This window comes from Echinops telfairi, unplaced genomic scaffold, assembly GCF_000313985.2.
Source record: "Echinops telfairi isolate 266 unplaced genomic scaffold, ASM31398v2 ScPeMD7_1713;HRSCAF=2227, whole genome shotgun sequence".
Classification (NCBI taxonomy): Eukaryota; Metazoa; Chordata; class Mammalia; order Afrosoricida; family Tenrecidae; genus Echinops; species Echinops telfairi.
Genome location: NW_022105611.1, coordinates 15,965,886 through 15,979,312, shown reverse-complemented (window position 1 = coordinate 15,979,312; position 13,427 = coordinate 15,965,886). Strand labels below are relative to the sequence as shown.

The 13,427-nt window shown below is 40.6% G+C and overlaps 1 protein-coding gene across 1 annotated transcript in view; it reads right to left on the bottom strand.

The window, feature by feature from the left end:
• Positions 1 to 13,427, bottom strand: part of INTS4 (integrator complex subunit 4) — a 108,765-nt gene that overhangs the window by 65,949 nt on the left and 29,389 nt on the right. Inside the window, exons 5-6 of the mRNA XM_004708938.2 lie at positions 4,396 to 4,581; positions 3,674 to 3,724 (exon numbers count right to left, since the gene is read on the bottom strand). Coding sequence (XP_004708995.1) covers positions 3,674 to 3,724; positions 4,396 to 4,581 — 237 coding nt within the window. The remainder of the gene's footprint in view (positions 1 to 3,673; positions 3,725 to 4,395; positions 4,582 to 13,427) is intronic.

Genomic DNA, 13,427 nt, shown 5'->3' with positions numbered 1-13,427 from the left:
GGGGTCAGATCGGGCACAATTCCCAAACTGTGTCACCACTGTTGTCCCCCTTGGGCTATCGGTCAGTGAGGGATGTCCTGTTTCATAGTGGGGCCGGCCATATGGTCCTCTCTGCATTGGCTGCTCAGAGCAGGGATATCGTCCTCAAGGCTTGGTGGGCCAGGATGTGCTCCAATCTCTCTTCCTACCCCTTCATTTGCTCCTGGCATGCATCTCTTAGCGCAAGTCCATTTGAACACCTAACTGCTTTACTTTGATCTAAACCAAAATACCCCTACTCCACTAATAGTCATGGCAATATCCTAGACTAACAGCCACAACAGGTCCATTTCTGAAATTTTACAACTCATATCCCATGCTCTGATCATAACATCCTACTGCTCTTAAGTCTTCCATGACTACACTCATTGCACCCACTGAACCTGCCAATCCTTTTAACCAGGGCTTCTCAACCTAGGCACATTTACATTTTGAATAATTTGCTGTTATGGGTGACTGCCCTGTGTGTTGTAGGAAGTTTAGCAGCATTCTTGGCTCCGTCCATTAGATGATGGTGGTATTTCCCTCCTGTTACCAGGTAACAGCCACAAACACTTCCAGACGTTGCTAAGTGTCCCCTGGATAACATAATCACCCTGGTTAAGAACCACTACTTTAACCTCATCCCCTTTGTCTACATGAGCCACACTGTCTGAGCTCCATACTTTTCCTTTACTTCAGTCTCCTGACGGCACTGGCAGCAGGCTTCCTTCCCCTCCTACCACCCAGGATTCCTGCTACACCCACTCTACAAACCTCGAAAGGGCTGCTGAGCAATCAGAGACCACACGCCCTAGGAGGCTGGAGGCTTATGGAGGTTTACTGGCCTACTCTGAATCCTTTCACTCCTTTTCCACTCCCATTCCCCAAGGCAGTGCTTCCTCCTCAGACCGCTTATCCCATTACCTCAACATCAACTCCTACAGCTGTAAATTACTCACATGGTACTTTTTCACACCTTGTTTTCTCAGAATCTGAAGAAAAGTCCTTTGAGTCCCTAAGCCTTTATATGGATCCCATCATCTCCACATACAGGCCTTCATGAACCATCTTCCAAAATAGGTCCTCCTTGTGGTTCATTCTCATATAACAACACCCTGTTTACTTCTTAACACGACTCCTGGGTTGAAATCACTGTGTTTACTAGTTAATTTGTCTGCCTTTCCTAGATCAGGATTTTCTCTAACATGTTCCCTCTTGTACATTCTGTACTCATTAATCTCTGTTCAATCAGCTAGTGAATCCCATTTTCTGTCTTAAGAAACAGAGACCAAAATGTATTGCCCTTTGACTCTTCTGTTTTCAACTTATTCTAAATAACTTGACTCTCCCTTCTGCATATAAGTACACCCAGCAACTACCTTTCATCCTATGAAACTATCTTTCATCCTGCCTTCCTTCTCGTCAGTCACATTTCTTTAAAGAATCATGTACAATCATTAATAAACTGCCATGCTTCAATTGACTCCAATTCAATTGACTTCCATACCAACCGATTCACAAAAAGTGCTCTCTACAAATTCACTATAGGCTAGCTTGTTACTAAAACCAGTGGATGGGTTTCAGCCCTATCCTAATTCACCTACAAACAGTATTTTATACTGTTGGATATGAGAACACCGTTTCCTTTTCTGGGATATATATATATATTTGGTATTCCCTCGGGAATTTCTTGCTCTGCTCCCCTTCTGTTCTGTTGCCTGCCATCAGTGTTTTGCCTTGTTGTGGGGGGGTCAGATCGGGCACAATTCCCAAACTGTGTCGCCAGGGGATATATATATATCCCCCCCCTTTACGACAATCTCAAAATACTCACTGCCATCAAGTTAATTTTGACTCATAGCAACCCTACAGGGCAGGGTAGAACTGCCCCTCAGGATTTTGGAGACTACAACTCTTTGCAGGAGTAGAGCGCCTCATTTTTCTCCTATGGAACAGCTGGTGGTTTCAAACTGCTGACCTTGCAGTTAGCAGCCCAACAAGTCACCACTATTCCAGGGCCATTATAAGGGCTCCTTTACCAGAGATAGGCATTTTCCTATCTCTTACATGTTGGAAATTCTCCAAGTCTCCACCGTGGGTCTACCTCTGTTGTGATCTACTCTCCCTGAGTAACTTCTAGATACTGATGGCTCCAAATACCCACCTCAAGCTCATATTAGTCCTGAGCTCCCAACCTTCACAACTACCAACTCCCTGGATCTCTCTTTGTGGATGACTCACCAATCTTTCACCAAAATCAAACTCATATGGTGCCAAAGTTTGCCTTATAGCTCAAACGCTCTACCATCATTCTATCCTCAGTACTTTGAAGCCCTTATCATTGCTTGCTTGGATTCCTGATACAGTCTAAGGTCAGTAAGCATCTGGATCAGCCAAATAACTCTACTTCCCCTAGTTGCCACCTTTAGTTATTTGGCTTCCCACATGGTTTTCCTATGGGGAAAGAAGACAGTGGTCATACCAATTCAAACATTTTATACGGAGCTCACTTTGTAAAGGAATATATTTTGTTTTTACCTCACTCACATGGGGCTTAGCTAATTATCACCTTCTTGTGAGAGATGAAATCACTGTGGGTAAGTATCATGGATTGAACTGTGTCCCCTGCCAAAGTGCATATGTGTCAACTTGGCTGAGCCACAATACTCAGTGATTTAGCAGTTAGGCACTGATGCGATTGGCTGTTATGCAACCATGTAGCATCTCTCATACTGTGATCTTAGGTGATCAGCCACGACTTGTAAAGGGATTAGGGTAGGATGCAATACTCTTACTCAGACCACAGCCTTGATCCAATGTATGAGGAATTTCACTGGGTTGTGACCAGGATCACTTTAATCTTACAAGGGATTAAGAGAGGAAAGTGAGCAGAGGGGGAGGGACCACCATTAACACCAAGAAAGAGCTGGGAGTGGAATGCATCCTTTGGAGCCGAGGCTCTGGCACTCAAAACCTCCCAGACCCAGGGAAAGACTAACGACAAGACATAGGGAGCTCTCCAAGAGCACCGGCCTCGCAGATGTTGAAAGTAGACAAGGAATTTCCTCCAGAGTTGACAAGAGAAAAACTTCCCCTAGAACCAGAGCCCTAAGTCCACACTTTTTGTTTTAGCAGAACCAAATAAGATAATAAGCTAACAAAATCTGATCTATGAGAATAGATCAGATTCCCTATCATTAGATTTAATCATTCTCGAAGAGAAATATGTATCACCTTGTAAGACCTTTTGGTTAAGCAATCAGCTTCTCCTAGCAATACCACTTCATTGTGTCTCCCCCACCCTAATATTGTTATCTTGATGAGACTTGTAAAAATATGATCCCATGATCTTGGTTAACTCCTCTAGTAACAACTCTAGTTAGCCAAGTGTGCTGTCCAGAAATGGCTTCATGTATGGTCCAAAAAAACAGAAATCAACAACACTTCTCTTTACAAGCTCAAGTCCTTTGCACATATGACAGTGCTGTTACATTACATGTCCTGATTCAGAACCCAAAACACATGATTTCACGTTCATTCTAATTAAAGATTGCCAATCCTAGCTAGCTGAAATACTTATGCTTCCAACCAAAGTGCTATCCTCCCAGCTTCTTGGTATACCCTTTCCCCCAGACAGTAGCCATTTACGTACCTGATTATAAATTGTTTGGTGCAATTTCAGTCCTCTTTCATGAAGCTGTAACTAGATAATAAAGATATCATTTATGAATTGGGGGGAAAATATCATTATTTCCAATGACTCATCACAATCTCATGTATTTCCCTCGTTACAGCAGACTAACATAATTCCCTTTAGTCAAAAGTCAGTGATATATAAATAATACGCCTAGTCAAAGGCTTTTCAGTGGAAAGGGTCAGTCCTTCAATAAATCTAACCCATGTTACAAGGGAGAACAAATAGATATATATAAAATAATGTTAAGAAGGCCAAAGAAGAAATGGCTAACACCATCTCCCCCAAAAGCAGCCCCACCATGCCCCCATGATAACTTTCACCTGTATTTCTGAAACATGGAATGAATAATATGTACCAATCATAATGCAATACCAAATCACTCCCTCCCTACTAGAGGGTTTCACTTGGAATTATATCATAATCGGTATAGGTCATGCATTTCTTGTTAAAGAAATATAAGTGAGAGCTACCAGAGAATCACTAAAAAAAGCACAACTGTCAATAGAAATTTGTGCCTTGAGTCCTGTGACCCCAACATCATCATCTTCCTCAAAGTGTGCAGGTATATGCAGGGGGGTGTTCAAAATGCACCAAGGCGATACTAGCCTCAAATTTAAAAGACAAATGAAAACAAAACAAAAAACGTGTCCCCACTTGGTTTCTCTGGTTGTTCTTACCATGGCTTTTATCGCTGCTGTCCTGACACGAGGGTCCTGGTCACTGAAGTAATCCCCTATAATCTTCTGGACATCTCTGACAGCTAAGCCTTCCGCATCTTTTGTGACACTTTTCTCCAAAGAGCCAAGATTGCCGAGTAATTGCAGGCACTTATTTCTAACACCATGGGAGGTATCTGTCAGGTGCTATCAAAAGGGGAACAAACAAGCATGATTAAGCAACAGAGATAAAAGGTAGATTAGACCCAATAAGAATTTAACAATTTTGGGGGGGCGGGAGGGGGAAAATGAGCAAATGATATTGAGGGCTAAAGTAGAGGGCAAATGTTTTGAGATTGATGAGGGCAACAGGTGTACATATGTGCTTGACTCAATGGATGTATGTATGGACTGATAAGAATTATACGAGCCCTCAATAAAAGAATTTAAAAAAAAAGAATTTAACAATTTTGTGCATTAAAGACAGTATCAGGAATGTGAAAAGATAAAACACATAATCGGAGAACTATTTACCAATCATGTATCTAAGTTGGATTTAATATCTAGATTATAATGAACTCTTAAAACTCAAGAAAAAGACAAGAGGCCCCAATAAAATGACTTAAAAAAAAAAAAAAAAGACAACCCACTTTTTAAAATGGGCAAAGAATTTGAGTAGACATTTCTCCAAGAAGCACATGAAAAGGTGTTCAACTTCACTGGTCAATATAGAAAAACAAATTAAAACTACAATGAGGTATCACTTCATTTCCACCACGAGTTGCCCTCAAGTTGGTTTAAATTATGGTGAGCCATTGTGTGGGAGTACAAGTGTGTCCTTGGGATTTTCAATGGCTGGTTTCTTAGAAGTAAATCGTGAGGCATTTCTTCAGAGGGGATTCTGGGTAGACTTGACCCTCCAATCTTTTGGTGAGCAGCTAAAAGTATTAACTGTTTGCATCAACCCTCAGAATGGCCTTAATTTAAAAAGAAAAGAGAGTTTTAAAAGACTTGGAAAGGTAAGAACCCTTGTGCACTGCTGATGGGAATGCAAAGTGGTATGGCCAATATGGAAAACTGTTGCACGCTACAACTTGAGAAACCTTAAAAACATGCGGACACAGAAGGTCACATATTGCATGATCCCCTATCTTATTTCAGAGGCTCAGGAACTTCGTAGAATGAACACAGACTGGAATCAGACTTAGGTTTGATTGCTGACCCTGCCTGCTACATAGCATCTATGTTATTTTTGGTAAGCCCCATACAAAAAAAATGAGCAAAACGAGTTGCCATCAAAACCTGTGCTCAGAACCACAGCCTTTCGAGCCTATGCCCTCCTGGAAGGAGATGGCGAGGCCTTCCTTTGTTCCAAAGCACCTCTGGATAGGTTCAAACAGTCAACATTTTGGTTAGTAGTCAAATGCTTAACCTTTCGTGCCCAGGGACCTCTACCTAAACCCTTACATTTTTAGAAAGCTTTAATTTGTAGAAAGAAGACAACTATCCCTTAGCACACAGTATTAATACCACATGGATTAAATGACTTAATTATAAAATTACTGTATGTAAAATCAGCTAATAAAGTTTGAGAAACAACAGACATTCTATAACAATATACCTATGTCAGTGCCTGGCACGTCTCTGTGCTAAAACTTAAGCTACTTTAGAATAAAAATGTAATCGTTGGGGAAGAGTAGAGCAAGTTCCAAGAGTAAGTTATTATATATATATATATATATGGATATATGTCCCAATAAAATAAACATTTTTAAATGGATCAATCAAGCATTTTAACTCAGAGTTCATTCTTTGCCTCCTAGTTATTTAAACTATGAAAATGTGAAACATACAATATACAGTGAGGGCTCAAAATAGTAATAACCTATCAAAATAAGGCTATGAAACGGACGTATGAGTCAGACAGGAAACTGTCCAACGACTCTGCTTGTCATAGTTAATAAAGCAGGCTTTCTTTTAATGAACTACTTATACTGAGCATAGAAACATCATTTCTCATTAACTGAACTACTGACTGAACCACTAGCCCCTGGAAGTTTGCAAGCACTGCTACAAATACTTAACTGATTTTCAAAGAAGCTAAAAGCTTCCAGCTACTATTAGGGTAACCAGGCAACAATGACGCATAACTGACCTATTACCACACACTGACTCTTAGCCCACAAGAGAGGGTACATTTAGTGCTCTGGGCAGTAATTCTCATTTTATGAAGTCCTTCACCTACAGGTCATGTCTTGCATCACGGCCATCATCATTAACAGCTGCCAAGCATCTCCTCTGCAGAGTCTCCGATTTTCAGTTACATACCTTATTATGTCATTAAAGTCCCAGCATTTTTATATTAATGGAATGAATAAGCAAGCTACACCCCAATTATTTATTACCAGAAGTAAAATTAAATCCCAAAATAAAATTAACCAACCCATTAAAAATTACTGCTAGAAAGGGAAAAAAATCAAGTTAAGTATATTTTTTAAAAGCTGAGACTAAAGTTAAATAAGGCAAAAATAACTTACTGATTTATTCTGTTCCAGTATGGATTGTTTTGAAGTACAGATTAAAAATTCTGCGTACTTTGTATGTAAATAACTCTAACAAACCACTCATATGATCAATCTAGGCAGTATTTTATGCATATAAAAAAGCTCTATGGTCTATCCATTGCCTTCAAGAGCTAACTGTACTTTTGCCCTGGGATTCAACAGAAAAGGATGTGATGGGAAAAAAAAGAAAAAGATGTGATGGAACAATAGAATGGCATGATCTCTGGATTAACTCCAAATAAAATGGTTTGGGGGAAAAAAGAACAGAACAGGGATGACTGGCATCACAAATGATTTGAGATCAAGCATTGTAACATCAAGTAAGAGGAACAAACCTCCTACATCCTTAAATCTGAGTAACAGCAGTTGAAAATTCACTGTCTGCATTCCCTCCATTTCTGAAGCACTTCTCATTCCTGTCCCTCACTAAGAATTTTCCACAATAAGTCAGTTGAGTGTCTAAGGTTTGAAAGAATGGTGTTCTCATTTGCTGAAAATTGTCAGCTTTCCAAGAATTAGAACATGTTAAAATGCAATTGCATTCATTTCCTCAGGCTATTGTAAAAGGCTTACAACAACAGCAATATATTCTCCACCTGGGTTAGAGCAGCGGTTCTCAACCTGTGGGTCTCGACCCCTTTGAGGGTTGAATTACCCTTTCACAGGGGTTGCCTGATTCATAACAGTAGCAAAATGACAGTGATGTAGTAACAACCAAAATGATTTTATGGTTGGGGGCGGGGGGCGGTCACCACAACCTGAGGAACTGTATTAAAGGGTTACAGCATTAGGAAGGTTGAGAACCACCGGTCTAGAAGCTAGATGACTGAACGCCAAGTGTCAACAGGGCCAAGCTCAGTGGACAGCCAAGGGAAGAGCCTTTCTTGCTTCTAGTGTCCCCCGGTTGCTGGCCCTCTGTGGCATTCCTTGGTTTTCAACTCCATTTCTGACTACTTAGTCATATGGCCTTCTTCTCTGTGTCTTTATACCTCTCCTTGTGTAAAGGTGTTACTCATGCAGAGAATGGTTTGAAAATGATGATGGTGGCATATGTGCAAATGTGCTTGACACACAGGATGAATGCATGGATTGTGATAAGAGATGTAACAGCCCCCAATAAAATATTTTAAAAATATATATATATATATATATTTTAAAAAAGAAAAAGGAAGAAGGTCCTATTTTGAGCTTCCAATAGGCATGATTTTGGGGGGACAACATTCAACTTAGCAGCAATTAACACTAAAATTCTACCAAAGTGAACTCAGCACAATGAACAAGAAAAAAATCTCACAAACATTCCAGACTAGGACAAACTAATCTATGGTAAAAATTGGAAAAGGGATTACCAGGATGAGTGAGAGGGTATTTTAGGCAAGAGGGTAAAGAAGAAACTTTCTGAGCGTGTGTAAATGTTCTATTAACATGATATGGGTATGGCTAATACAACTGTGTGCATCTGTCAGAACTCACTAAATATTTGTACATTTCACTGTACACAAATTTTACATATAAACAAATTGCATGAATAATCATAAGTATATATTTTAAAGGAGTGTTCAGAACCTGTCAACAAAAGAAAAAGGGCATGTGCATGTGTACACAAAACGTACAGTCTGTGTGAGTTGATGTATTTGCAGAACTACATAAGAAACCTAACAGTCATCAAAGGTGCAGTAAGAGGTCTTCTCCCCATCCAAAGCAAAGAAGACTGAAGGAAAAATCAAAGACACACAGAAACAATTAGTCCTAAGAACCAATGGACCACACAAACCTTAGCCTAGACAACTGAGACCCAAAGAATTATATGCTGCGTGGCTACCAAAACCAATAGCTCTGAAAGGGAGCTTTTTAGAAGGCCCTGGATACAGTGGCAGAAAAGTGTGGAACAAAGACTGAAGGTCAGAGAGAGAGTGGTGGAATCTTTGAGACTATGACCTTTAATCACACTTCAGGTCTGGAACTGAACTCACTCCCACAGCTCAACTATCAATCAGGCAAATAACAGACAAGCCTATCAGGTGAAGAAGCACACCAAGGAGGTATACACTCTTTAGAACAATCAACCCTTTATGATCAAAGGGACAGCATTTATTTAAGGACAAAGTTCAGAACCCCAAAACAAACAGGCAAATGCACTCACTGTCATCACGTTGATTCCGACACACAGCCACCCTGGAGGACAAGGTAGAAATGCCCATGTGGGTTTCTGAGACTGACTCTTCACCAGAGCGGAAAGCCGTCTCTCTCCAGTGGAACAACTGGGGTTTCAAAGGGACCCTGCAGTTAGCAGTCCAACTCATAGCCCGTATGCCACCAGGGCTCCCACACAGTTCAGAAGGCAGGAAGGAAGGGATAGGAAAGGAGCAATGGAAAAGGAACGCAAGGAGAAGTGACATCATATTGAGAGGATGGCAAAAGATGGCACAAAACGAAACGTGTATGAATTATTGAATGGAAAATTGCTTTGCTCGGTAAACTTTTATCCAAATCACAATTCAAAGTTTTTTGGTTGTTTTTTTTAAGAAAAGAAACTTAACGGTGGTTGCTTCTAAGAAAACTGGAACACTGTTGGAAAAGAGATATACTTGATATGGCTTAAATGTCGTTCCTACTATGTAAATCCATTACATTTAAAAGCAAACAAAAACGATTTTAAGAAATTAAACATTCTGTCTTGAGCTCACACTCACTTCTAGTCCCAGTCTAACAACACTCGGTTCTTATGGCAGGGCACTGCTTGATACTTGCCCTCGTGAAGAGATCACTGAAGATATGGTGAAGAAATCAAATGGTGCCTGGCTGTCAGAAAGGCTAGCGTCTGGGGTCTTAATGGCTTGCTGTTGTTTTAAAGTCACCCAGGTTTTGATAAGTTGTTATAGCTACCGTAGGAAACTAAATCAATTGCATTTTAACATGTTCTAATTCTTTGAAATTGATGATTTTCAGAAAATGAGAACACCATTTTGTGTCATCCTAGGATTGTAAATATAATCCACATCCGATGGAGGAAATGGTATCAGACTTTACATTGTGACCACTCAGTTTTCAGAAGGCTATGTTTGACAGTAGAAGCCAAAAATCCATGTGCAGGATCCACACATGGAATAAGTCTCTGGTGAATCCCTTCTGAACATACATACACTAGGGAAGTGAATAGCCTTGCTATCAGGCAAAGTGCACTGGAAAGTGGATTATGGCAGATATAGCTAAATTTAAAATTAACACTTTGTCATTTGATCTCCCTTTTGACTCATTTTAAAGCAACCCTATGCACAACACAACAAAACACTGCCTGGTCCTGTACCATCCTCACAATTGTTCTTAAGTTTGTGCCCATCATTGCAGTCACTGTGTCGATCCATCTCATTAGGGTCTTCCTCTATTTTGCTGCTCCTCTACTTCACCAAGCATGATGTCCTTCTCCAATGTACATCAAAAACTCAAACACACTGCCATCAAGTTGTTTCCAACTCCCAGTGACCCTGTAGAACAAGGTAGAACTACTCCCGGCGGTTTCTGAGACTCTTACTCTTTACAGGAGTGGAAAACCTCATCTTTCTCCTGCCAAGTGGCTGGTGGTTTCCAACTGTTGACCTTGAGGTGAGCAGTCCAACTTGTAACCACTATGCCACCAGAACTCTTATGTAATGAATAAGGGTTCTAATTTCCTTGCACTCTCAGTAATACTTGGTGTGGTCAATCTTTTTGATTACTGACATCCAAAGGTTGTACCAAGTATATCATTGGTTCGATAGGCATTTTCCTAAACAATGAATGAAAGGAACCCTAGTGGCAATGTCATGTAAACACTGGGCTGCTAAGCAGGAGGTAGGTAGTTCAAACCCACCAGTCACTCCGCAGGTGAAAAATGTGGCTGTCCGCTCTTCTAAAGATTTACAAATCCTAAAGCACCCAAAAGAGGGTCCCTATGAGTCGGGGTCAACTCAATAGCAGTGAGTTTGATTTAAGGACTAGGGAAAGGAGTCTTCGTGGTGAAGTGGGTTCGGCATTGGGATGCTAAGCAGTCGTCAGCAGCTGGAACCTAACAGCCGCTCTGCAGAAGAAAGCTGAGACAGTCTGCTTTTGTAAAGATGCATAGACTCCGAAACCCTATGGAATTCTACTCTGTCCTATAGGGTCACTATCATTGGAAAAGACTTAATAGCAGTGGGTCATGGTGGGTGGGTAATGACTAATCACGACAAGCATTTTTTAAATGAGTTTATTAGCTATCTGTATATTTTCTCTGGAAAAGTACTTATTCAGATCTTTCACACATTTTAATTGGGCTATTTCGATCACTAGTTGTACTCACTCTTAGCTCTACTTCCTGCCCACCTACCCTACAATATCCCTTTGAAATTATTAATCCAACTTAATTGTTAGATTAACAACTAAGGTGAGTAGGTACTATTTACAGAAACAATAAGGGTTCAAGACAGGGCAAAACTTTCTCATTCATAAACACTCCTAAAGATCAACAAACTATTTATAGACTTTTCTTTTTTGCCTGCTGGTTTTGTTTGTTGTTTTGCTCTGTCTTAATTTTGTGCTTATTATTGTCTCTGCATGTCAATCTAGATAAGATAGGTGAGATAAACAATCTCAGAAAACAACAGGACCAACGGTTGGGGGGGGACGGACACAGGAGAGGGAGAGAGGCGGGGAAAAGGAAAGGGGTTGTCAACAAACCCAGGGACAAGAGAACAACAAATGATATAAAATCGATGGTGAAGGAGGGCATAGGATGCCTGGTGGGGCTTGATCAAGGGCAATGGAGCAGAGAATAATTACCAAAACCCAAATGAAGGCCAAAAATGATAGTGGGACAAGAGGAAAGTAAAAGGAAATAGAGGAAAGTACTAGGAGGCAAAGGACATTTATAGAGGCCTAAATACAGGCATGTACATATGTAAACTATTAAGGTGGCAGATGGACACTGGGCCTCTACTCAAGTATTCCCTCAACACAAGAACACTTTGTTCTAATAACCTGGTATTCGATGATGCTCACCTTCCGTACACGATCACTGAAGACAAAATGGGTACATAAGCAAATGTGGTGAAGAAAGCGGATGGTGTCCAGCTATCAAAAGATATAGTGTCTGGGAGCATAAAAACTTGAAAATAAACAAGTGGCCATCTAGCTGAGAAGCAACAAAGCCCACATGGAAGAAGCACACCAGCCTTTGCGATCATGAGGTGTCGATAGGATCAGGTATCAGGCATCAAAGACCCAGAACAAAAATCCTATCGATGTGAATGAGGGGGAGCGTGGAGTAGAGCCCCAATGTCCATCTGTAGACAATTGGACATCCCCTTACAGAAGGGTCACAAGGAAGAGACGAGCCAGTCAGGGCACAGTATAGCACCAATGAAACATACAACTTTCCTCTAGTTCTTTAGTGCTTCCTCCCCCCACAATCATGAACCCAATTCTACCTTAAAAATCTGGTAGGCCAGAGCACATACACTGAAACAGATAAGAAGTGGAAACACAAGGAATCCAGGACAGAATAACCCCTCAGGACCAATAATGAGAGTAGCGATACCAGAAGGGTAAAAGGAAGGTGTGGGCAGAAAGGGGGAACCAATCACAATGATCTTCATATAACTCCCTCCCAGGGGAAAGACAACAGAAAAGTGGGTGAAGGGAAACAGCGGTCAGTGTATGGCATGAAAAAAAAAATGTATAAACTATCAAGGGTTTATGAGGGAGGGGAGTAGGGGGTGGAAGGAAATGAGCTAACACCAAGGACTCAAGTAGAAAGAAAATGTTTTGAAAATGATGATGGCAACATATGTACAAATGAACTTGACACAATGGATTTAGGTATGGATTGTGGTAAGAGCTATACGAGCCCCCAATAAAATGATTTTAAAAACAAACAAGAATATCCCACAAAAAACTTTCTCATTTACAAAGGCAGAACTGGATTAAATGTGTCAAAAGAAGACAGAGTATGGAAATAGCACATATTGAGTGGCCATTACTGGGCATCCTTCAAGGCACAAATTTGGAACCAAAGTCCTCATCCACAGTCTTGTGACAGTAGTAGTCTGCTTCTTCTCATACTAGGACATTTCAATCATAGGACCATGGGAGTATTTCTGTTCCTTTAATCTTCTACTGGTGTGTTTACAATAAAGTCCAGTTCCCTGAGTGGGAGTTCCAAATTGGATCCTTCTGATCTATAATGGTTGTTGTGCACCTCAAAATGGCAATCTAAAGTCCTGGTTGTAATGTTGACGGCAACAAATGTACAAGTGTGGTTAAAAGAATTGAATGATGGATTGTTATAAGATTGTAAGAGCCCCCCAATAAAATGATTAATTTTAAAAATAAAAAAGGTCCTAGTTGTCCATAGTACACAGCCTGGGTCACCAAGGACTAAATCAAAATTAACTTTTAAGTGCCATTTTACCCTCAATGCAAGAACACTTTGTTCTATTAATCTGGCATTCCATGATGCTCACCGTCCAGACA